At 45.3% G+C, this 26,650-nt stretch overlaps 1 protein-coding gene across 1 annotated transcript; it reads right to left on the bottom strand.

The window, feature by feature from the left end:
* Window positions 1–242: 242 nt before the first annotated feature.
* On the bottom strand, window positions 243–26,415 carry SNAPC3 (small nuclear RNA activating complex polypeptide 3). Its single transcript, XM_074953432.1, has 9 exons — window positions 26,157–26,415; window positions 13,657–13,734; window positions 10,882–10,966; window positions 9,396–9,500; window positions 8,582–8,731; window positions 6,405–6,487; window positions 4,664–4,828; window positions 3,770–3,877; window positions 243–1,243 (listed from the first exon to the last, which is right to left on the bottom strand). Exons 1-9 carry the CDS (start codon window positions 26,381–26,383, stop codon window positions 1,096–1,098), a joined length of 1,149 nt encoding a protein of 382 aa, XP_074809533.1. The 5' UTR covers window positions 26,384–26,415; the 3' UTR covers window positions 243–1,095.
* Window positions 26,416–26,650: the final 235 nt, after the last annotated feature.

The raw sequence follows: 26,650 nt of genomic DNA, 5'->3' as shown, positions 1-26,650 counted from the left end.
TTACAAGAGAAGAGCAATTCATGCTATTACTCTTACCAAACAGCAGAGGTCTGTTCTGTTCAACTTCCCAGAATTTCAGATTACTAAAAAACAAAAAAAACTCTACATCTAGGCTCCCTGGAAGATTGAAATATATCTTGGCAAGCAGAGGAACTCTTACTTACGTAATAGTGCATGAGGAAAATAAAGTTGGCTGACAGGTCACATTTTAATTAGACTATAGGACTTTATTAAGTTTCAATATAGAGAAAAGTCAAGTAATATTAAAATAGCAAAAATGCACTTGCAACCAATAATGCCCATTACGAACTTTAAATGATAAACTCAGGAGCATAGGAATTGAAATAAACATGAAATTCATTTGAAATGTAGGGAACTGTGCATTGCTAAATGCAACATATTTTACTCTTCACAAATGCCTATTCCTTCAGAGAGAGAAAGAAGAAAGGAAAATGTGTTGAGATGAACAAGCAGCCATTGCTTGAAGCAAGAGACCTGGAAATAAACTAGCACTCTGTGACTGGTTTCTTAGGATGTATTCTCTCCTCTTGATTGGTTTGGATTACTGCCATCAGAGTTAATGAAAGTCATCTGCCCTTGTTCAGAGGAGACTATGGCCAGAATTTTCAAACCAGGGTGCCTACAAGTCAAATGGAGTATCCTCTGAAGTTAATGGAAGCCATAGGTGCTCAACTTTTAAAGATCAGATTTCTTTTATTCAGGACCCTAGCTTTGGACACCCAGATTTGTAAGTGTAAGTCTCTCTGCCTAGAAGTCTATAGTTCCACATTTAATGTACTACAGGCACTTAAAAAAAAAGTAAGCAGTACTTTTTTACATTTTTATAGTTAAAACGAAGCGTGGCTGAGGCTATTTCCTCCACACTAATCCACTATGTAAAAGTAAATGCTCCCTTTCTGGATTACCAACAAGATTCAAAAACTTGATGTGCGCAGGAACCCCCCTTCTGAACAAAGGAATGATGGCCTATCCCAAACCCCAGCAGTATTTCAGACTACATCTGTTCAGAACCACCCAACCGCCACTGCAGCAGATTCACGGTTCCAGTTCACTGAATTCATTCTCGTTGAAGCCTTAGTTGAAAGTCCCTGGGTCAACGTAAGGGTAAGCAAGGAACTCTCCCAGTTTATTGCCTTCTGCATCATAATGGAGCATTCGAAAACAAACGTCACAGAAGAAACAGGGGTCCTCTGGAGCGAGACTGTCCTCATTAGTCACCCACCTGCAGGTTTTAAAACACAGGTGTTTCACTTTAGACTGACACATTTAATGTGTCTAGGACACACCCCCATCAAAATCTTATTCTTAGATTCGTTACACTCAACACCTGTACATGCAGTGAAATATGAAAGATACCATAACCCACTGTGGTGAGTCTTATCCTTGCAATCTTACTCCATTTCCCTGCAGAGGCAGCTCCTTCCCAAACCTGTTTGCCAAGAACCACATTCCTTTAATCATGTCCACAAACTTGCTGCTGCTGCAGCAGCATCTAGCATGGGCTGTGTCCTTACTTGTTCTGTGAAGCTCTTAGCAAACTTTTGGGTACTCAAATTAAAATACAGTATGAAGCTCCCGTTCATTGCCTGGCAACTTAATACAAATTAAAACTATTTGCCTGGGGAGGGGGAGGAATGTAGATGTACAATAGCTTCCCCAATTATGCAAACTGCTTGAGCAACAACCAAACCTGTTCAGAGAATTGGGAATCAACTGAATGGGGAGACACACTTTGTTAGAAACCGAGGTTGAGATAATTGGGATTGACACTGAACACTGCCATCCAAATTCTAGTGCTTTTCCTCACGGTCGTTAGAATTGAATTTTTACTGTTGTCAATTAGCTGACGAGTGGCAGTTTTAATTATATATTAATTTAAGAGCTTGCATTGTTTTTGATGCAGTTTGGTCACTTGTGAAATTTTGTTTACACATGTCCATCTACACATACGGACGCACAATATTTTCCTTTCAATCATAGGCTTGAATGAGGCAGGGGAGACTGGGTTAAATAGGGAGGGTGCTGCTCTATACCTCTCAATAGAGGTGAAGTTATCATCAATACAGATGTCAAGATAGGGAACGGTAGACGTGCAGCGAAATAATTATATGGTAGCACTTAGAGAACCTGTCACAGATCAAAGACACCCACACCCAGTGCACTGAGGTATTATATAAACATAGTAGAAACCCGGAGTGTAGATGGGCTGAACTAATGCAAGAAATGACTTGCAAAAGAGAAAGGTAAGCTGTACTGTTACCAGTCACTATTTGCACCCGTGCAGCACATCTACACTAGGGGGTTTGCACTAGTGAACTATAGCTACATAGCTACACTGGTGCAAATACTTGCATTGTAGACAAGGCCTTTGCTACTCATTAAAAAACCAGTGACTGAAGATGCTATCCAACACAGATTAGAACCTGCAGAGATGTCCAGCCAAAGCTGTTCTGGCCAGCTGTGGCTCAGCATCTCCCCGCTTAATCCTCGTTTTAATATAATGCAGTTAGAGATCACCACCTCTGGTAATGCATTCCCCACCCTGTCTTTCCCCGACATTGATCCTTTGGCTCCACCTGCCCTTATGGTCAGACTCCTCAGATGGATTATGGCCACGTCTGATGGCATCCAGGGGATTTGCTAAGAACGCCAAGATGGGCTGTCCCAACAGCATTCTGCCTGATTATCTCTGAGTGATCCAACGACAAAATACTGAAGATAAAGGAGCACAGTCCATGTATCAGACTGGGATAAGGGGCATGAACGCTCACTTAGAGCAACCAGCCAAAACTTGGTTTTGAAGTGACCTAACCAAAACTCGATGAAACACCAAGGTGTCATATCTAGCCTTTGGGACTGGTTTACTTTCCTGATACAGATATTTCTACCGTGTCTGAGGATGGGCTTTTCCTAAGACCAGATGAATGGGATGTAAAATATTGCAGGGGACAGAGGGTTTGCTCACAATTCTTTCTAATTAGAACAAACAGCTAGCAAAGCCTGTGTGTGGATTAGCACAAATGGCCACAGATGTATTTTTCTGCATACATAGCCTAAAGAGACAAGGGGGGGGGGGGGGGGGGGGAAGAGAGAGAGAGAGACAGGGATGACCCACTAAACTGCTGAGGAAGAGAAGCTACATTTTTTCGTCTTTTTAACCTTTAAAATTATTGCATTGAAATACTTAAAGCTGTATAGTAAAATCAGGGTGTTAGCTTTACTCCTATTCCTCTACTATCTATACTTTAATGCAGACACTGTTTTTTAAAACAGATACAACACATGGACTCCTGAAAAAGAGACTCTGATTTTGTCTTGTTATAATCATTGTTTTAATCTAGCATTTTGCTCTATAAAAACCTTAAAATAAATACATCTGGGTTCTGTGCTCATATTCTAAGTGTCAAACATAAGAGAGCTGTCCAGAAGTTTACCACCCTCTTTTCCACTCTCTTTTGGTTATCCTACAAGAGATTCCCCTATCGTTCAATAGTCTGTAGGATGGGCACGACAGGGACATTCTTCAGAAAATGAGACAGAAATTGAGGATTTGTGTATAACAAAAAAGTGTGTTGTGCCTTGCTAATAATTTGAATTAGTTCTATATGGACACAAACACCTGGAGTACAAGGACAGAGGATGTTGATTTAAAAAAAAAAAAAAAAAAAGACACCTAGAAAGATTTCTGTTAACAGAAGTCATAGATGGATGAAGAAACCACGCTAACCAAATAGCACTGGCCACTTACCTGGCTGTATACATTTTGCATACAAAGCATTTTCTAGTCCATAACCAATGCTTCTTGATTTGCAAGGGATACAGGGTCCTATCCAGGCAGTCATCCTGATGAACAAGCCTTGCACAGAGAGGAACAGAATAAGGGCTTGGCTACATTGCATCATTTTATTGTGTCTGAACACCGTCACGGACAGGCAGGTTAGAGGACAATGCTGTCCACAATTTAGAGGCCAGTGCAGACCAGGGAAAGTCACATTCAGAATTGTGGCACACAGACATAAATCTTAAGACATGAATACTAGTCGCATCATATCACAGACTCACTAGTATGGGTCAGTGGTAAAGCTGATCTCCATTAGACATGTAATGCCCTATCCTGGGAGATGTCAAGCGCCACCTAAGAGATGCTCAGTGCAAACCCTAGGTATAGCAGGCTTATGGGAACAAAAGCTTTTTGGCTTCCTCTATAAGTGGGAGAACTGAAGGAGTATTCCTGCCTGCCATACATTGAGCATTCCTACTGAGGACAACAGGAATGCTCACCAAATCATGGGAGACACTGAGTATCTTGCAGGAGCAGGCTGTTAACAAAAGGCAAAGGAGTGCAGGACCTGGGCCAATCCAGTATTAGTTTTATGGCTGTTTTACTACATGATGGTCTATCATTTCCCGTCTGTCTGTCTGTCTCCTTCCTTGCTGCAGAGGATTAGGTGCATACAGAATAAAACCTTTTTACTAAGCCAATTCTGCATAAAAATTACACTATTATACTGTAGAAATTATTCTACTTCAGCTTTCTGAAGTAGTGTTGATATTAGTGTTTATCAAGCACTCTCTGACATCAAGAGCGAAAGCAAAGCACTTATAGTAACTGCATGAGCATTCCCAAATAGTAATAATTTACCTTATGTCTGTGATGATAATGATATGCTCACAATCTCCTTGGTGACAGAAGAGGTATGGAAAACCAACTTTGATGGACAAGTCATTAAACGTGTAGTCCTCCATTTTAGCAGTCTGAAGGTTCCCATAGCCTCGGTCATGAGATTCTGACCACTCAATAATTGTTCTGAAATTTCATGGACAGACCATAGTTAGGATTGCTATATCAGAAGCTGAAAACGTATGAAAGTTAGCTTTGCACCTAGTATTTTAGGTGAGTCAAACTCTTCATCAGGGCACTGATTACCAAAAAAAAAGTTACCAACAACATTTCTTATATATGTATGTCGGGATTTGCTGAACACCACGTTTCCACAGAGTTACACACTGTGCCTTGAGACTGCCCAGAATCCAATGCCAATCGTTTTTCTAAAGAAATCCAAGTAAAGTTGAGGACTTTCCTGGACATGCACGGAAGCCATGTGATGTGTAGCATGCCAAGCCTCAATCACCTTTTGCATGGTTATTTCTGAGCTCAGCTCACATTTATTGGATTTTCAGGAACATGCTCATCGCTATGAGGTGTTCCACTAGCGCAAGTAGCATTTATTCGCACTTCTCTGAGCTAGGAAAGTTTGACCATCCTCATTTTGTGAGCAGAGAAGCGAGGCAGAGAGATTATACGTCTTGCCCAACATTGCACAGCAAGTCTGTGGCACAGCAAGGAACCAAATCCAGCTGCGAGGGTTTTCTATACTGACCACCATAATAGTGCCGCTCCCGACAAAGGCCATAGGGCCTTCATATAAACAGGTATGGACGGGTTAATTCAGTAAGTTTTCAAAATTGAACCACAGTTTGAAATGGTTTCAAAGACACCTCCCATCCCAGCCACCACAGCTCGACCCCTCTCCTTTCTCAGGGCTGATCACATAACTTCTCTCTGCCAACTCCAGGAAGCACTTGTGTAGAAAGTATTCAATGTATGCTCAGTAATGGGAGGAAGAGACTAGGGGTTGCTGGATTCACAAAAACAGCACATTTTTAATTTGTGGCCAAGCTGCCAATTTCCCCTTTTCTTTTTTTTTCTTTTTTGGAGGCACCCTTTAGCATTCTTTGGGTTTGTCTACATGGCACCATAGTAGTCTCTACATGGGCATGAAATACAGAGCACTCTGATTGCCCCACATAGACCATGTTGGCATAAACTAAAACTTACCTAGTGCGCACTGACATAGTCCTGTTTGAAATGGGATTACATCAATGCACACCTTTTAGTTTGCACTGGCAGGGTCTACATGGGGCAGGTAGCCCGCGCTACAATTCACACCCCTGTAGAACACCTTACGGCACTGTGTAGACAAGCCCTTTGTAAATAGTCAGGGCATTTTAAAGTCTAGTCCAGGCAAAACTGCAGCTGCCAATCCTTTCCCCTTCATAGAACTCGTTCCCAACAAATAAATGGACCCAGCTCATACAGAGGAAGCCGTTTTAGATCTTCAGGAAGATCAGTTCAGTGCTGGGGATGGCTATGGAAGGGGAGAGAAATTAGGGGGTTTTCCAAGAAGGAGAGAAAAGGTGAGTATAAAGAATAGGGCAGGCAAGGAGGATAAGCTTTAAAATGTACTAACTGGGGAATTATTTTAGCTCCACATAGGCATTAAAAGTTCCTGTTCCTAGAAACATCACATAGCAGCAGCAGAATCAGTCAAATTTCTCTTCTCTAAGGGTCTCCTCCCACTAAGGGACTATGCATACTATACCTGCTCAGATCTCTGCACTCTGAGTGCCTTCTATCATTGTAAAAAACGCCTTCGAAATAAAAGAAAGCAGATTTGTAGAGATCCTTGGACAGAGAGAGACACACAATGTTAGTACTGTACTACAAAACAATAGATTAAACAACAGAAACCTTGCAAAATTAAGCTTATTTGTGGTACTCTTTATGGATGTACATTATATTTGGCTGTATCATTCTGTCAGTGTTTAAGCAGAGCTCCCCATTGGTTTCACTGGGGAGTTCAGCTTAAATATTGATGTCAAAATATGGCTTGTTGCATAGTCACTGGCTACAGTGTGTGATTTTTTGCAAACAATACAGAACTAAAATTTAGGGCAGAGTTACTCTGTTGACGGCAAACTGATCATGCTGATAGATCATACAGTAGATAATGTTTCTTTTCTTATTATTTCCCCATTCTGCTACTCACAGATTTCTAAAAACCCATGAGCATCATTTACAGAATATAGGCACAACTCTCCAGGTGCTGAAAACTAGCAAGGTCTGAGCAGGCTGTGCCACAAGGCCCGCTGTTCCCCAGGATGACAAGTCATCAACTCTACTGCAATCCTGCAGACAAAACACATACATTAAAAGGTAGCCATGTGGCAATAGTGACTACTCACACCTCCATAAACAAGACAGACGTGCTGATTTGGAAGGTAAATCATCCCCCTTTTGGGTGCTCTGAAGAGATCCAGCATCCCACAAAATGCTCTCTTAATTACACAATTTGTCAGAGATAGGCCATTTGTACCACACATTTTCTCACAGAGGATAATTAATGTTTTATGCCATTCATATCAGCATTAACAGGGCTCACAGAATTCTGCATCACTAGAAATTATTGAAGCTAGCTAATGAGTATCCACTATTTACACAAGTTCTATGACAAGGCTGTGTAGATTAACTCTTATATAAAAGAGTGAGCTCCTTTGCTAAACTCTATTCATATCAACTAGGAAGGAATAAAAAAAGAGGAAAAAACTATCTGGCAAAATAACCATGTGTTATTCTGTTAATCAGCTGTGCTTTACAATACATGGAGAGCTGTACACGTGGACAGGCTAAAATTAGCAGCAAGTAGTATTTATATGAATAGAAAATGCAGTCATACCATAAAGCATTTTTTTTATTATGGGTTTGGGAACCTAAAACAATAGAAAGGTACACAAAAGGAAATAGATTAACCTCACAAATATATAGCTGAAAGTCAGTGAAGAGCCTGCACAAGGTCTCTCTCTATAGAGATGTTTTTATATATTATTAAGGAACAGCGGGAACCACTGCATAAGTAAGGCAGATGCCAATTTCCCCTTAGGAGCATCCCACAGTAAATTAGAGATTACTTTTTGGAGAACCTGGGGTTATTTTTTAAATAATCATTTAAATGGGGACAGAGAAAGGTAGTCTTTTATACCCATTCAAAAAACTTTAAGCACTGATCTATTCATTCTCAGATTAATAGCTTTTTAATTTACAAAAGTAAAATTCTGTAAAGAAAGCTGAAGGCTGCTTTGGGATGTTAGCCAGACTCTATATAGAAACATTTTAAGAATGTAGCTCTTCAAATAATTTTGTTGTAATTTAGGAAAGTTTTACATATATGTTATATGTGTAATTGTGCATAGATATAAAATACAATTAGTATATATACTTCGTATGTACATGCATGTGTTTACAAAGTTTAACAGTAATTTTAAGAAGTCACAATAAGTGCAGAGTGTGCAAAAAAATTTTCCATATTTTAATTGCCAAGGAAAACAGAAGAGCTGATGTCTCACTCTGACAGGCATCTGGTGACTTCTGGCAAATAACTTTAGCTGTAATGGTTATGTTCTAGTGCTCAGAAACATGTGAGGCATTTCATAGGCCCTAATAATAGATAAACACTCATTTTTTATCTTCAAAGCATTCTGAAAGTTATACTAGCGCATCTTCTATCCATGTATCTCAAAAAGCATTCTGCAAAGGTCAGTAAATCTCTCTCAGATTACAGATGTATCTTGACATTAAATTTGGCCTCCCACCATGATATCTGGATACTAACAGAAGTATGTAATCTAACTTCACCATTACATTTTACTGTGTGTGTGTGGGGGGGGGGGAACAAAGCACAAACACATACATGCTCATCCCCTTTACATTAGATGACTGTACCTTGCTAATGTGCTCTGGTGCCTGGTCAGGGTGGCTGCTGAACTCACCACCCATCTGAAGGTCGCTGACACAGGAAATGGAGTCTCTGAGCTCAGTGAGTTTTTGACTCCCCAACACAAGCACTGTCTGATAAGGTTTGTGATCTTTATGCTACAAAAGAAACAGTGAGCAGCCTTCAGTTCACAACAGGGCCAGAATGTCTTTACCACCAGCACCGCTACAGAATGACTAATTGGAGTCATTAGCAGCACAAGGCCTAACTCCTCCCCATAAAAGGCTGACATCAGCTTTCCACAGCCCCCGTAAAGCTGCAGCCAGTTTTTAGAGCAAAGGAACTAATTTGAAGCACAGACTCAAAGTTTTTCATGGCTGCAAATAACTAGGAATGAAAGATTAAGTCACGTGATGAAATCTCCAGGAATATGTCCAACCAAAGTTGGCAACCCTACAAGTAACTTGAGTACAACTGTTGGCCAGCCCCACAGAGCTCACCTTAGTTCTACATGCTACACATTCTGATCTACAGTAAAACTATGAATTTACTACTGAACCATTAAGAAAAGACTGAAACTTTTACAACTACCACCTAGAATCACAGAAAGCCAGTCTCTAGCAGCCTTTGAGTGTGATTTATGGTACGCTTATACAGTATCCCGCACAGCGGACCCGCAATTTGGATAAATTGTAGTAGCACCTACAGGTTAACTGATAAATAAGAACGCTCAGTGATTTCAGTGAGACTGCTTGTGGAGTGAGAACTATTCAAGGTGGGAAAAAGCATCAGAATCTGACCCAGAGAATTTTTAATACCAACCTTCTGAAATATGACAGGATAGAAGATGTTCAGAGTTAGGAAAAGTTCTCCTTCCTCAATTAGATCTGCTGGATCTTTTGGCCTCTTTCCAATTGCATGAGACTCCTAGGAAGAGAAAATGTTAATACACATGTCTGAGTGCATTCTGTTGCAAACTGTACAATGGATCAAAAACTAAACATGGGACAAGTGAGCGAAAACAAGAGACTCTTGCTAATGATGTACATTTACTTTACTCAACCCAGATGTCAAGCAAATCCAAGCCAAGAAGCCAGCACTACCATGCCTCTCATCCTCCTATAGTACAAACTAGCATGTTCTGGATATGAGCTGAAAGCATTTTTGTTATGCTCTTTCCTTAAGATGAACCCCCAGCTGTCAAACGGAGTAAGGGAGGTAATTTCTCCCTTTTCTAACAGTTGGGGAACGTTGCCCCAAACAAAAACAGACTTCTGGCTGAAAAAGGATTTCACTGCAATCTGGCCACCACAAAGTGCTCTTTAGCTTTAAGAGCAGAGACGCTTGCTGCTGCTGTAGCCCCGTGCAGAGATAAGTGCTAGTCCTTGAAGTGCAAGCTAATTGGACTCTATCACTGGAGTCTCTTTTGCTAATGTAAGCAAAACTCAGACTGTCTAGTATGTTTTACTTACAATAATAGATTCCATTGCAACTACTGACATTGCCATATTAGAGCATCAATTGCCGGACATGTGCCTTCTTTTTAAAGAGCTTGGCTCACAGGACTGCTAAGTAGCTCCTACTGTTTTCTAGAAAATATCTGTGCCAACTCCTTACCTCCCATTTGGTTTTGATTTGTTTCTTATGTATACTACACAATGTTAAAACACACACACAGGACAAGGCAAGGGGAGGCAGCAGTGTTAAGCGCATATAAGGAGGGCCACACAGGGAAATTCCTAAATCTCTTCATGTCTGGTGTTTTTCTTGTATAGTCAATTGATTCCAGGAGCTGGAAATTTAGGGATTTCACCTTTCATTTTAAAAAAAAAAAGTCTGTCCCTTATGGTTGTGGATATTTTTGTTTTAAATTAAAGATGAGGTTGTGACCCCATCCCATGACTCCTGAGCTCTCAGCATGGCTATAGTGCCTATGCCTTGATCATATTACATATCTGTACAGCACATTGGGGCACCTATACAGAACAGTATTCATGTTGTTATCAGTAATATTATGTTCATGCTTAGAAGCCCCAGCCAAGATTGGAATCCCATTGTGTTAGGGACTCTACAAACACAGTGAGAGACAGTCCCTTCCCCAAAAGTGTTGCAGTGTGGGCTACCCTCTTATAGGAGCATATGTCATCTTAGTCACTGTTTGCAAACTCATTAGTACAATAGTGTGGTGATATACTTGGCTTCACCAGCAAATCAAAAACAAAAAGCAAAGGAAGCCCTTGTGAGCTGTTTTCTTGACATGGTTTGATTGTCTTGAGAATCTGGAAGGAGAAGAGGGGGGAAATCTTACCATCTCATAAGTAAATGTTTCTTGTCTGCAAGTGCGATCTACAATTATGGTTTCTTCTCGCCTCTCCAGGGCCTTCTTTCTAATTCTTGATAGGGTTGGGGTCAACAAGAGAGAGACACAAGGCAAAATGGCATTACAAAGCCTGCTGTTTATTGTAACTAGACAGATTTTAAAATGACATGGGAACTGCAATGCTGGTTTAAAATGGAATAAACTGAACACTTCCAGAGAGATGAGGCTTGGCCAGCTGGTCAACTGACCAATTGAATAACGTCAGCTGACCAGTCAGTTGACCACCTGTTATTTGACCATGGTCAAATATTCCAGAAATAATGTTCCAATGTAGGCAGAAGCCTATCTTTTTGATTACATCATGGTGTAGCAAGCCTATATAAATGTCTTGATCACTCACTTTACTTCATGCTAATGCCACCTGTTCAGAAAAACTCACTGAACTAACTGAAAGTTCAACATCTAGATTGTTCTAGAAGATTTCAGCCAAACACTGTATGGATGTATATCTTTGTATATCAAACCATCAACATACATGGAAGTTTATAAAGAATATTAAATAGGTTAAAATCCAGGGTGGAATCCATGAAGGGAGTTCAGCGTTGCAATGCTGAGCATCACAGTGCGTAACTTTCAGACATCTAGAAAATCAAAACACCACCACTGTGGTCCACAAGGCCAAATTAAGTACCTAGGCTCCCTATACAATAAAAAGGGAAGAGACAGGTGCCTACGAATGCAATCCACAAAAGCCAGCATGCTAGGCAAGGAGCCACCAAAGCTAGCTGAAGAGCGATGCTGACAACAGGGGCGTGTACTAAACCCTGTCCCTCTCTTGGGGGATAGAGACCTAAATCCAGGCTGCAAGGAGATACCTAGCCCTCCTAGTGATCCACGAATGGGAACCCGCTGCCTTGAGTGAGGTGACTTAGATGCTCCCTATAAATATATCAGAGGGATAAATACCGGAGAGGGAGAGGAATTATTTAAGCTCAGTACCAATGTGGACACAAGAACAAATGGATATAACTGGCCACCAGGAAGTTTAGACTTGAAATTAGACAAAGGTTTCTAACCATCAGAGGAGTGAAGTTTTGGAATAGCCTTCCAAGGGAAGCAGTGGGGGCAAAAGATCTATCTGGCTTTAAGATTTAACTCGATAAGTTTATGGAGGAGATGGTATGATGGGATAACATGATTTTGGTAATTAAATATTCATGGTAAATAGGCCTGATGGGATGTTAGATGGGGTGGGATCTGAGTTACCCAGGAAAGAATTTTCTGTAGTATCTGGCAGGTGAATCTTGCCCATATGCTCAGGGTGTAGCTGATCACCATATTTGGTGTTGGGAAAGAATTTTCCTCCAGGGCAGATTGGAAGAGGCCCTGGAGGTTTTTCGCCGTCCTCTGTAGCATGGGGCACGGGTCACTTGCTGGAGAATTCTCTGCTCCTTGAAGTCTTTAAACCACGATTTGAGGACTTCAGTAGCTCAGACATAGGTGGGAGGTTTTTTGCAGGAGTGGGTGGGTGAAATTCTGTGGCCTGCGTTGTGCAGGAGGTCAGACTAGATGATCATAATGGTCCCTTCTGACCTTAGTATCTATGAATCTATAAAATCTCATGCTTCAGCTGGTCACCTGCAGGAGTCGGAAAGGGATTGTTTACCCCTCGACCCCCACTATAGGTGTGGTTTGTTTGTCTCTGTAGCATTAGAGATGGCCACAGTTGTCGATGGAACCCTGGACGGAATAAGCCAGTACTCTGAGGTGGTACTGGGGATTCTCTCTTTTCGGTGCTTGGTTGGCTGGTTCTTGCTCACACACTCAGGGTATGTCTTCACTACCCGTCGGACCAGCGGGTCGTGATCGATCTATTGGGGATCGATTTATCGCATCTCATCTAGACACGATAAATCAATCCCCAAATCGATGCCTGTACTCCACCTCGGCAGGCGGAGTCGACGGTCGACTCGCCACCATGAGGACGGCCAGGTAAGTCGAACTAAGATACTTCGACTTCAGCTACACGAATAGCATAGCGGAAGTTGCGTATCTTAGTTCAACCCCCCAACTCCCAAGTGTAGCCCAGGCCCCAGGCTCTAACTGGTGAGACTGGCAGTGACCTTAGGGTTTTTTGCCTTCCTCTTCAGGGTGGCGTGCAGATCGCTTGCCAGGATCATCTGGGAATATCTCACTTAATTTCCGGGCCATTGAAGGGTCCTCAGGCAATGTCACATCTCAGTCCCCCCTGTTCTCTCTCTATGGCACACAATAATTTAGCCTCCTGAGGCCTATAATATTTTGGTCTAATTTTAGCGGTTAGGTTTAGTATGTGATTGCTGGGTGGTGTTGGTGACCTGTGATATGAGAAAGTCAGTCTAGATGATTTGGTGGTCCTTTCTGGCCTAATACTCTAAGAATCTCTAAAAGTCAGTCCAAAAGCATCTGGTGTTAGAGCTCAGCAGCCATATCAGAATCTCGTGTACTATAACTGATAGTCTTTATTGAATGAGATCCTTCAATGCAGATGGCATGAAAAAAATCTCTATTTTTTGCTCCAGACATAGGTAAGACATAAAGCACATAAAGCAGTGGGTTGGTGCAACCTGTGCGCCCCTAAAATGGTTTCCAGATCTTTAATGTATTACGAGAAACTGCCCAGCAGTTACACCACTGCCTGAACACCACACACATTGTGGTACTACAGAAGTTAAAGACTTTATCTTATCCAGGTTCTGATAAGGGCATCAAAATCCAACATACCGAAGAGTTACTAGGCTGCTGTCTTCAGAAATAATCTCTGGATCTTCTTCTTTATCAGGGGACTTTAACATGTCAATACTGAAAATAAGAACGGTGGTTACATATTTTTTCATTCTTCTTTCATAATAAAAAAATCAATTAAGCTGTAATCAAGTTGTATAATCTATGCCTCAGTTTCCCAATCTGTAAACTAAGGGACGTACTACTTACCTATCTTACAGGCATGTTGCAAAGGTAAATGTGTTACTCTTTATGAAGTGTTTTGAGCTCCTGGGAGGAAAAAGTCTAAGGAAGTCCAAAGGATTATTAGTTCATAGTAGTTCCTTAGTATTTGTTTTAGAGTCATGCCTAGCCAAATCAACCAGTTTCCTGCTTTCCTTCTAAGTTTTTGTTGAAATTGGAAGTGAAAATAAATATTACTTTGGTTTTGTGCCTTTCGTCAGAGGATCTCTTAGTGATTTACACAGGTGATTGAGTTAAGGCCACTCCGCGAGTCAGTTGTGGAATACTGGAAAGAACCTAGCTCTCCTGAACCCCAGGTTAGTCTTCCAAAAGTTTACTAAATTATGAACCAAGTATAAATGATAAAGCCTCCCTGTTTTGAGATGGGAAATCTGTGCAAAAATTTGGACAAGATTAAGGCCTCGTCTACACTGGCAAGTTTTTGTGTAGTAAAGCAGCTTTCTGCGATGAAACTCCTGAGGTGTACACACTGGGAAGCCACTTTGTGCGCAAAAACTGCACAGTTGCAGTGCTGTAAAAAAACCCACCCTGACGAGAGGTGCACAGCTTTCTGCGCCGGGGCAACAGTGCTGTGGTGCCAGTGTAGACACCTTGGTCAATTACAGCGCTGCAACTGGCCTCCAGGAACACTGCCTGTTCTCACCTCTCTGGTCATCGGTTTGAAGTCTACTACTCTGCCCTCAGGTGACCAACCATCAACACAACCCTTTAAATTCCTTGGGAATTTTGTAAGTCCCCTTCCTGTTTGCTCGCAATGCATGCTGTGGTCTCAGCACATCTTTCCAGGTGCCCCTGGCTGCTCCACACACCAGGCGATCCCCCGCTTGGAGCAATGCCGAGCTGCTGGACCTCATCAGTATTTGGAGAGAGGAGGCTGTCCAGTCCCAGCTGTGCTCCAGCTGTACCAATTATGATACCTATGGACAGATTTCACGATGCATGACAGAAAGGGGCCAGGAACAGGACACAATGCAGTGCAGGGCTAAACTGAAGGAACTGCGGAAGACCTACCACAAGGTGCGAGAGGCAAACTGCCACTCCGGTGCTGCACCCACGAGCTGCCGGTTCTACAAAGAGCTGGACGCAATACTCAGTGGTGACACCACCTCCACTGCGTAGAGGCCTGAGGATACTTCCAGGGCTTGCGTGCCAGTCAAGATTGGAACAAGCCAAGAGGAGGACATCTTGGACAAGGATGTGGACGAGGCGGGGACCGAGAGGCAGAGGACCACTCAGTTTTCAGAGATGTATGCAGCCAGGAGCACTTCTTTACCCCGGAAGTGGCTAGCCAGACACAGCAGTTGGAGCTTTGCAAAGCGGATAATCAGGAGGCCCCTGGTAAGTGGCTCTGATTTTGGGAATCGCTGAAGCAAGTTGTTGGGGGAAGGAGGGTTGCAGAAGGCCGTCTTGTTTTCTGTGTACTGAGCTTGCACGGAGGGATTTGCAGAAGGCAGGCTTGTGTCTGTGTGCTGCACGTACCACTACATGCCTAGTCATATCAGCTGAACAACTGCTCAGGATTAGGAAGCGGCCACGAAAAAAGTAGAGAGGACCTTCTGCATGCTGCACTCTGCAGCAGAAAAACAAGAACTGAAGGAGTGGCAGGACAGTGAGAAGAGGGACCGAAAGGAGAATGCGACACGCCAGAACGAAGTCACGGAGTGGTTCTTAAACGTTATGGAGCGCCAAGCGGACATGCTTCAGGCACTCCTAGCACTGCAAACCGAGCAGCTCCGCACCCACCCTCCCCTGCAGCCGCTGTCGCAAAACTCTTTCCCATGCACCCCCCACACACCACCAACACATTCTTGTCAACATCCTTGCTCCAGTCAGTACCCGCTCCATTCCACACCTGCCCCGTCACAGTCCAGCCCTGCGGACTCCCAGTACCCACTGCACTCAACACCCATCCCTCTGCAGTTTAGCCCTGCTGAAGTACAGTACCTGCTGCACTGTACTCCAAAGGACAAGGTTGCATATGATACCTGGACACACACAAATCTTTAATCGTCCCAGAACCCCACCTCCTCCTGGGAGGCTCCCTTCCACCATCCCCCGCAGTGCTGATGTGGTTTTTTTGTTTGTTTGTTTCTCCCCTCCAGTTGTGGTTTTTTAATAAAAGAATTGTTTTGGTTTGAAAGCAATCTTTATTCTATTAACTGAAAGAAAAGATAGCCCTGCAAAGCAACAGGCAATTTTCCTAAACCTTCACAGTGCATCGTCTGCACCAATCACAATCACCTCCTAGCATTACAAGCACTACACTCCTGAGCATAGCAACAAATATTAGTGGCTTTCAGCTTCAAATTGCTGCCTCAAGGCATCCCTGATCCTTATGGCCCTGCGCTGCGCCCCTCTAATAGCCCTGATCTCTGACTGTTCAAATCCAGCCTCCAGGCACTGAGCCTCAGTGGTCCAGCTCTGAGTGAAGCTTTCACCCTTCCCTTCACAAATATTATGGACCGTACAGCACATGGCGAAAACCATAGGACTATTGTCATCGGCAAGGTCCAGCCTCCCATATAGGCAGTGCCAGCGGGCCTTTAAATGGCCAAAAGCACACTCAATAGTCATTCTGCACTTGCTCAGCCTGTTGTTGAACCGCTCCTTGCTGCTTTCAAGGTTCCCCATGTATGGATTCGTAAGCCATGGCATTAAGGGGTAGGCAGGGTCTCCCAGGATCACAAAGGGTATTTCGACTTCCCCTACAGTGATCTTCTGGTCTGGGAAGAAAGTCCCTGCTTGCAGCTTCCTGAACAGGCCAGTGTTCCAAAAGATGCGTGCTTCATGCACCTTTCTGGACCAGCCTCCGTTAATGTCCATGAAATGCCCATAGTGATCCACAAGCACCTGGAGAACCATCGAAAAATATCCCTTCCGATTAATGTACTCGGCGGCTAGGTGGTCTGGTGCCAGAATTGGAATGTGCGTGCCATCTATCGCCCCTCTGCAGTTAGGGAAGCCCATTTGTGCAAAGCCATCCACAATGTCATGCACATTGCCTGAAGTCACAGTCTTTCGGAGCAGGACACAATTAATGGCCCTGCACACTGCTGTCAGCATGAGTCCAACAGACTTTCCTCACTCCGAACTGGTTAGCAACTGATTGGTAGCAGTCTGGAGTAGCCAGCTTCCACAGTGCAATTGCCAAATGCTTCTCCAACAATGGGGCAGCTCTCATTCTTGTGTCCTTGTACCGCAGGGCTGGGGTGAGCTCATCACACAGTCCCATGAAAGTGGGCTTTCCTCATCTTGCCTTATAGTTTAAGGAATAACTCCACTGCCACTCCTGATGTGTTAGTGAGAAAGAGCAGCATATTGGTCAACAGTGCAGGATCCATTCCTGCAGACCGAAGAGGCAGGATGCGCAGTACACAAACCATTGAAAGATGGTGCCAAATGTGGACGGAAGCACAGAGATTGCTGGAATGCAAAACAATGCCTCACGCGGCACTGGACAGGACCCAGGATACCCGGCAACCCCCTCCGCCTTCCCATAACACTTAGTGGCAGAAGAGGAAGAGATACTCTGTGGGGTAGCTGCCCAGAGTGCACCGCTCCGAATACCGATGTAAGTGCCACAAGTGTGAACATGCTATTGCACAGGCAGCTGACAGTGTGAACACACAACAGCAGTTTCCCTTCAATGCTCTCTGAGAGCCGATGTAACTGCTGGCGAAGAAACTCTGCCAGTGTAGACACACCCTAAGGCTAATAAACAGTGAAGATAAGGATGATGCAGACTCTTCTGAATAAAAATATCATTGGAAGTTGCCTTTCAAAATGTTTAAGTGCTCAAGCACATGCGGGTGCAAGACACTTGTAGGAATTTTCTGGTGGCTTCACCACTGTCATTATTATTATTCGCTAAAAGCATTACACTTTATGGTTTCTTAGTTAATAAGAGCCTTTTATGCTCAGGAACTATTCTCGTACTGCTCAGGCTAACACATGAAGTAGTAGCTCTCTACCCATACAGCAGGTACAGTAGTCACAGTGCAAGTTTTCCTATACTGTTATCATGCCTCAAACTTGACTAGAAGCAGTCATCTCTAAGAGGGAAAAAGTAATTCAGTTTTCATTACCATTCAGCCTTTGGTGCCTCTGCAAAAACTGGCAATAATTGGTCTAGTCCAGGGGTCGGCAACCTATGGCACGCGAGCCCATTTTTAATGGCACACTGCTGCCTGCCAAAGTCCTGGCAGGCAGCAGCGTGCCATTAAAAATCTGGCCCGGCCCAGCCCGGCCCGCTCTTCTCCGCTCCCTGCCCACGGGGGGAGGGGGCAAGGGGCAGAAGCTTGGTCCTGCCAGCTCCCCTGCCTCTTCCCACAGTGTTCTGGGTTCCTGCCCCTCCTCCTCCTCCTCTTCTTCCTTCCCTCCCTGCCAGCCCTTGCGAGGGAGGGGGTGGGGGAGAAGGCGAGTCAGCGTGGACGGAGGCAGAGAAGCAGCAGGAGCAGGGCCTTGGGGAAGCGGGGCATATCCCCTCCAGTCCCCTGCCGTGAGCACCCCACGACCCCAGCCCACACCCCCAGCCCTCTGTCCTGACCCCCCCCACACACCCAGCCCTCTGCCCTGAGCCCCGCACACACCCCAAGGCCCCTGCCCTGAGCCCTGTACGCAGCCCCACACACCCACCCAGCCCTCGGCTTGACTCCTTCACCTCCCCCACAACCCCAGCCCTGACTCTTGCACCCCCCCACATACCCAGCCCGCCCACACTCCATGCACCCCCCACATCCTGACTCTTGAACCCCCACATCTCCATCCCCACCCTGAGCACCAAAGGAGAGCTCCTGCACCTCCCCCCCCCACCATGCCCACCTGCACCCCTCCCACCAAATGGGAGCTGCGAGGTAAGCACTCCACACCCAAACCTCCTGCCCCAACCCTGAGCCCCCTCCCTCATTCTAGCTCCTGGCCGGACCCTACGCCCCAACCCCGAGCTTGCTCCTTCACCCCCAGCCCTGTGCTCAGTGCACTCCCACCCTCAGCTCAGTGCAGAGAGAGAGAGAGGAAGAGAATGGCCAGAACCAAGGAGAAGATAGGTACCCACGCTATGTGGGCAGGGCCGGGACCCCAGACCAGCAGCTGGGATCCCAGCTGGCAGGAGCTAGCGGATGAAACCCCTGAGCGGCAGCGGGCTGACCTGCTCAGCCCACTGCCGGCCCGGGGTTCTGGCTGCCGGCCCCTTGCCAGCTGGAGTCCCGGCCGCAGGCCCCGCTCAGCCCGCTGCCGGCCTAGGTGAACGGAACCCCAGACCAGCAGCGGGCTGAGCAGGCCGGCTGCGTAAGATGAACATTTTAATTTAATTTTAAATGAAGCTTCTTAATACAAGAATAGTTCCTTTGTATAACTTATAGACTTATAGAGAGAGAGAGACCTTCTAAAAAACATTATAATATATTACTGGCACGTGAAACCTTAAAATAAAGTGAATAAAATTAAAACTTGGCACACCACTTCTGAAAGGTTGCCGACCCCTGGTCTAGTCTATACACCCTGTCCTAAAAATTTCCCACCCACCACAGGTGCTAGCCAAAAGTGGCTACTGGGAATGCAACCACCAGGTGCACTGACCTGCTCCATGCATAGACAGACAACATGGTAGTTAAAATACTGACAGCCACTTGACAGTTTTCCCACCATTGCCTCACTGATGGAACTACAGCTGTGGGGGAAAAGGGGGTACATTAAAAAAAAGATCTAGTGTAGACACAGCAAAGGAGGACAATTATTATGGGCCGTTTCTTTTGATGGGCACAAAGTTTTACATAGGCCAATGAAGAGCTGTCTTACAGCAAAGGCTCTCTGTCACTACTAACATGGATCAGATTTGAGTCAGTATCTTAGAAGCGAAAGGCTCCATATTCCGTTACGGATCTCCATGCTATCCAGTCCTCCAATACTGAAATTCTGCTAGGCTAAGGATGTTAGTTGTTGTTTTGTTTGCTGTGTATGAAGTCTGCCGAGTTCAGAATGTATGATCTTAAAACTATAGAAAGTATCTGTGAGATGTTGTATAATATAGCACTCTCCTTGTTTGTTCAAGGGCTAAGGCATGAAACTCAAAGTGAAACTGCGCCTTTTTCCCCGCGCTGTAGGCCGAGCCGGGCTCCCCGCCACCCCCGGAGCTCTCAGCGGCGGCGCAGGCAAGCCCCCCGCGCCCGAGCAGGGCTCCGCACCACCCCGGGGCTCTCTGTGGCAGCTAGCTGCTGAGGGCCCTGGGGGCAGCGGGGAGCTCCGCCGCCTGCTGCTCCCCCGGGGGGAGGGACTGGCCGTGCCGCGGGTGGCCCCTCTGGAGCTGGGAGACAGGGAGCAGCAGCAGCCTTGTGCTCCGCTGTTTAAAAAAAAATGGGGGGCACTGCTTTTTGGCGCCCCCAACCACTTGGCGCCCTAGGCGGCTGCCTAGTGGTTGCACCAGCCCTGCCCAATAGACCCCACCGGAACTCCCATGCCTAACCACCACCCCCCATTCCCTGACTGCCCCCCCCAGAACCTCTGCCCCCTCCCACCGCTCCCTGCCCCTTATCCAACCCCTCCTCCCAGCCCCGGCCTGGCCCCCTTACCATGCTGCTCAGGGCAGTGTGTATGGATACTGCGCGGCCCACTGGAGCGCACAGCCCCACCCCCTTACCATGCTGCTTAAAGCAGCAGGAGCTGCAGAGCTGCCCAGGAGCGGTCCAGAGCACTGGTGCCGGCAGCGCGGCACGCTGAGGCTCTGCGAGAGGAGGGAGCGGCCGGGGGAGCCTCCCCGGCCAGGAGCTCAGGGAACCGTAACAATTTTTAACAACTCGTTCTAAAACTGGTTCAAAATTTAACAACCAGATCACGTGAACCGGTGCGAACTGGCTCCAGCTCAGCACTGATGTAGGGATGTTATTTTTGTACAGATCTGTGTATTTGTGCAATGGTAAGTACAGAGCAATGGTGGTTTAGAATCCTGTGCAGTCTGTCTCTGTGTTTTGTGTTACACCTACCACATGCCCTTGAAGAGTCAGTCTGTGGAGTGGACCCAGAACACCCACACGGTTTTGGGAGAGCACGTGTTTAAGCTTTGTTCGGTGTCTGGGGATTCGGTATCCAGCTCTCAAAGGCGAGTGCTAGACAGAGGGTTTGGGCCCTAAGACGGGGTAGTGTCTGTTCAGATGCTGGAGTCTTAAAGCACCCAGTGATTCAATGGCTGGATCCACTCAGAGCAGTTTAAGTGCCCAAGAGGAGGCATTTGACTAGGTCTGTGACAGGAAATCAATTGCTCTCCTCTGGAAAGATACTCTAGAGTGGTATAAATAATACCAGGGATAAAAAGCTGAGTCAAACTTGCACAAAGTTGGACCTGTGGTCCCTGGAAATAGATGACCACTAAGCCATCCCTTCACCGTGACCTTACTTACACTGGATAACCACCGTAGCAAACTCTGCTTGTTAATTTTTTAAGTTATTTAGAACATGTTTTAATATTTTATCTGATTTATTCCTTGTAATTGAATACATTACCCTTTATATTACATATCTTTTCTTAAAGACAATACTTTCATCACCTTTGAGACACTAATACTAATGACACTAAGTACTAACACTTTAAGACATTAATACTAGCTTAATACAGCTTTATAACACATACCTGGAAATACTTACAACTACACCTCCTAATAAAACAAGAAGGTTAATTGGGGCTGCAGTGAAATAAGGTACCTGCAATCACACCTCCCCTGACCTACCTAAAATCCACACTGATCTTTGAGTCTAAGCCTGCTGTACACTTACACAAAGAATAATTCAGCAGGTGAACTAGAATAATGACGCTTAGTACTTTCCATCTTCAAAGCACTTGACCAACATTAACTATTTAATCTCTAAATTAATTTCTTAACACTTAGAGGTTGGAACATAGCCACCGAAGTACATGAACAGCAACCCACAATGATTATCTAAGCAAAACAGTAATTGCCCATGATATCTGTAGGATAAGTATAGCTTTTTATACGAGTTAATTTATAATCCAGGAGAAACTGAAGGATCTATAAAAATCAGTTCCACATATAACCTGATAAGATTAGTAGGTAGGCAAGTGAAATTTGACTGATATCCAAATCAAAACCAGACATGTGTGGAAACTGGATACCCTAATCTGTCTGCTTTAATAGGTCTTTTAAGAGATTTAGTATAGGCACAGGATGCTAGAACATGCACCAAGTTAAATATTATTTGATTGTTTCTTAATGTCAGATAATTTCATAAGGTAGATTGTCAAAAATAGACATTTGACCATGTCATGTATTTTAACAGGATTTAACTATGGAAATTATAAAGTTTTAACTATGAATTCTTTTTTAGAAAGTTCCTTCAGCCCATTATAAACAGGCTGCTTTCATTATCTTTTTTGTTGCTATTTAAAGGGGATAAGGGAGGAGTATTTCTCCCTCTTTCCCTCACATACTAGCGTAATGGGGAATAAATTTGCTTTTTAATTGAAATCACTTTCATTTACGAGAACAGTAATTGTAGATAAAACCAAAAATGATTACATCCAGGATGCATCTGCTTCAAGTAGAAGTCCTGTGAAGTCAGGGTTACAAGAGGGATGAATTTGGCCTGTTGCTTCTCTAATACAGACTGAAGAATGCATTCAAGTTGTCACCTCATCCCAAAGAAAGAGGGACAGAAAAAATACAAGGAAAGGAATTGAAAGTAATCAGAGGCAGTCTTGGGTGTTGGGAAGGCCTGTATCAGGTGAGATTCAGAAAACTAGGGCTGTTTAGTTTGGAGAGGAAAACAACAACATTAGAGATTTGGGAGCCAATTTGCAGCAGTGCAGACCATTCCCGGGTATGGCACACTTGCCTTCCTTCTGCTACAAGACCAATGGGCTGCTGTCAGGTGACTTGTTCTCTACCCCAGACAGCTTCTGCCTCCCCATGTTCTCTCCCACTCCTGTCTCCTAGATGGCATTAGAGTTCACAGCTCTCTGCACTGCACAAGACAACATGAAGAGAGTGCTGTTCTGTAACACTGGAGTGGTAGAGAAAGAAAATAAAAATCTTATCTCTAGATGTCAAGTCTCCTTACTGACCATTCCTGGTGAACCTGACAGCCTCTCCCCAACCTGCAAAGAAGATGCCTCTATCCCTCACCTAACTTGCTTGTCAAGACCCAATCGTTAGAGTTCATCATCATATCAGGGTGAGGTTACATGAACAATTTCACATAGGAGTGTATGGAGAAGTATGGTCTGGAGCAAATAACGTTGTCTTTGTCACCAACCCAAGGATTACCATCCTGCCATTACCCCCAGCATTCCTGTCTTCAATTCCTGCATGCACAGGCCATTGTGATCTCAGCCTCCATAAATATTTCACTCTGGTCAAAATTTGCATGGCCATCATTCTTGGCTGTCGGAGTTAAGATAATCTAGTGTAACGCCATGATCTGTTTCTTTTTTAGTTGTCATAGCAGTAGCAAGCATTTATCAATTTTCCTTGCGATGAAATATATACTGAATATACAGACAAGCACCTTTCATTTTGACAGATCCCAAAACACATGACAAAATATAAACAGGAACCACTTTTAGCAGTAACCGTAGCACAGCCACTCCTGGGATGAAAAACAAAAGCTATTTGACAGCACAAAGACACACTATCTAGTTAAGACAGGAAGTGAAGAATACTGTGTCCAGTTGAAACTACACAGGGCATGTTAGGTAGGCAGAATATGGCAAACTGAAATTTGGCCAGGGACACCCTACTTCTGTTAAAGTTAACTACAAGCAACTTCCACTGTATGCCTTATCCAGAAGATCACAATTCTAGTAGCACAGTGCCACCTAGCACAATGCTGTGACCCAGGGTATGTCTATATGGCAAAAAAAAAAAACCTATGTCTGGCCCGTGCCACCCAACTCAGGTTTGTGGGGCTTGGGCTGCAGGGCTGTTTCACTGCTGAGAAGACCTCCAGGCTCAGACTGGAGCCCTGGCTCAAGGACCTTATGGAGTGGGAGGGTCCCAGAGCTTGGGCTCCAGCTCAAGTCCAGATGTCTACACAGCAATGAAATAGCCCATCAGCCCGATCCCCGCAAGCCTGAGTTGGCCGGCACAGGCTAGCCATGGGTTTTTCTTTGCTGTGTAGACATAACCTCAGAGGCTGTATCTACACTGGGAAGGCTTATGAAAGAATTCCCTCTGGTTCTGCTAAGTCAGTATTAAAACCAGCAGGAGCCCTAACGTAGGCAAGGTTCCAGTGATCTGAGCTCCTTTTCTCTATTTCAATAAACCAAGTCCAATCAAAACAGTAGAAAAATTATTTTAGCACTGGAAACTCGTCTACATTAGAGCGCCCAGCAGCGCAAACACCGGTTCAGTTCAACTGGTGAGAGAATGGCAGGAATTTTTGGTATGTTTTTCCAGTGAAGACAAGATTGAAGAGCCCCACCTACTGAATCAGAGACACTCCTTCCTGCAGCATCTGAATGATCCTTGCAGGCCTGCCTTCCCCAATGGCTTACTAAGCTCTAATGTTTAGGCCTGATCTACATTGGGGGAGGATCAATATAAGTCATGCAACTTCAGCTACGTTAATAACATAGCTGAAGGCGACATACTTAGATGTACTTGGATGTACTTACCGGGGTGTCTTCACTGCAGTAAGTCGATGGCTGACGCTCTCCTGTCGACTCCGCCTCTCGCCCTGATGGAGTACCAGAGTCGACTGGAGAGTGCTTGGCAATCTATTTATTGCATCTAGACTAGACGCGATAAATCGACCCCCGCTGGATCGACTGCTGCCTCTCGATCCAGCGGGTAATGTAGACAAGCCCTTAGATAATGCTTACTTATACCTGACGCATGGATCTGACACTTAGATAAGCACTCCATAGTTTCCCCCTGTATTCATTGTTACTATCTCCTGTCTTCAAACTGCAACAAGAGATGTTCTTGCCACCCCACTCCAGCAGCTTTTCCTCTGCCAAGTAGAGAAATTGAGGCACAAAATTTGCCCAAGGCCACACATCGAGTCAGTAACAGAGCTAGATACAGAACTCAGGTGCGCTTCTAAAAAAATATACTCTAGCTCACCACAAGTTGTTGGCCTTCCTGCAAGAATGAGTGGGTGAAATTCTGTGACCTTTCTTATGCAGGAGGATAGATTACAAAATCATAATAATGGTGCTTTCTGGGCTTAAAAATCCATTACCTTTTCACTCCAAGTCTGTTGCTTTGGCCATTAGACAACTCTTTCCCCGGATACTAGGGCCCAGCCTTAAAATGTACTGGTCTGCAGTCAGGCATGAGGCTCCCCAAGGAGTGACGCTAAACTAGCTTATTACAAGATGCCTCCTCACCAGTCTTAACAATGGAGGTGGGAAAGTAAGACTGTCCCTCACACCCACATTGCAAGTCTATGCAGGGGCCACAAAGAGTCAGCTTGTGCTTAAAGCCAGCCCTGCACGCAAGGCAGACTAAGGCCAAGTCTATACGTAAAACTTTTGCCGCTCCTGTACTATTGGTTAGAGGTGGTTTTTTTAATGACATTTTCATACCAAACAGAGCCCTAGTGCAGGCAGAGTTGTTGTTACAAAAACAAAAACTCACTCTTGCCAGCGCAGTTTATGTAGTTCAGGGAACTAGCATAAGCTACACTGACAAAAAGAAAAGGTTAGTCTCTAAGGTGCCACAAGTCCTCCTTTTCTTTTTTGCGAATACAGACTAGCACGGCTGCTACTCTGTATACTGACAAAAGCACTTTAAGACCATGTCTACCCCTGAAAGCGTTTGCGGGAGTCGCCGATACCTGCTCGCCCTCCCGAACGGATACACAACTGGCACCACCAAGTCTAGCTTAAACCAGCTCCCCCAGGCAGAGTAAGTTAGAGCCACGAGCCAACTTTTTCGCCAGCATAACCGCACCTACACTAGAGCTTCTGCAGGGCACAGCTCCGTGAGACAGGAGTTGGGGGTGCATAAAAGCAAAGGCGCACCACCACCACCCCCGCCCCCCCGACACAGCTGTGCCAGCAAAGCTTTTAAGGACATGACTTGCCCTAAGGACGTGAGCTGCTCCTGCTGCGGCTGAACAAACGCCTCCCACCGCTCTGGGTCAGCGCGGCAGCACGCAGACCCCCTCCCTTCCTCTCTCGCAAGGCCTCCTGCTTTGCATGCAGCACCAAGGCTTCGGCTTCCCCTGAAGGACCCGCCCCATAAGGGAGCGTATTGCGGGCGATCAGGATTCCCCCGCCCCCGCCATGCTCTGGTTGCAGTTACCTGCACACAGCCCTGAGCTCTGCCGCAGTCTCCAGCCCGCAGCCCAGCTCCTCCGCCACGGCGGCAGCCCCGTCCTCTGCCACCGCCCCCTGCACGGCCAGCTCCGGCCCGTGCAGACTCCGCTTCCAGAGCGCGCCGAAGGAACCCACGTGAAACACGCGAGTGTGCAGCTCGGGCACCTCGTACTCCGGCACCGCACCGCTAGCCCCGCCGCTGCTTCCAGCCATGTTCCCAGCCCCCCGGGCGGGGCCACCGGGAAACAGGCGGCCTCAGCCCCCGCTGCATTCTGGGCTTTGTAGTTTCCCAATCTCCTGTCTCTCCGCAATTAAAAGGCTCCGCTCCTGGAAACCCAGCCTGGTGGTGTCCTTGCACTGGAGCGCACAGTCGGCAGCCCCCGCCAGCTGAGCACAGCTCTCCGGCCGAAACCTTTGTGACTATTAGTCGGGTAAGAAACTAACTTCTTTTTAACTACTTAATATTTGTCTCTTTCTTAA

Source organism: Natator depressus, chromosome 5, assembly GCF_965152275.1.
Source record: "Natator depressus isolate rNatDep1 chromosome 5, rNatDep2.hap1, whole genome shotgun sequence".
NCBI lineage: Eukaryota > Metazoa > Chordata > Testudines > Cheloniidae > Natator > Natator depressus.
The sequence above is the reverse complement of the archived record's forward strand: the minus strand, read 5'-3'. Positions and strand labels throughout refer to the sequence as shown.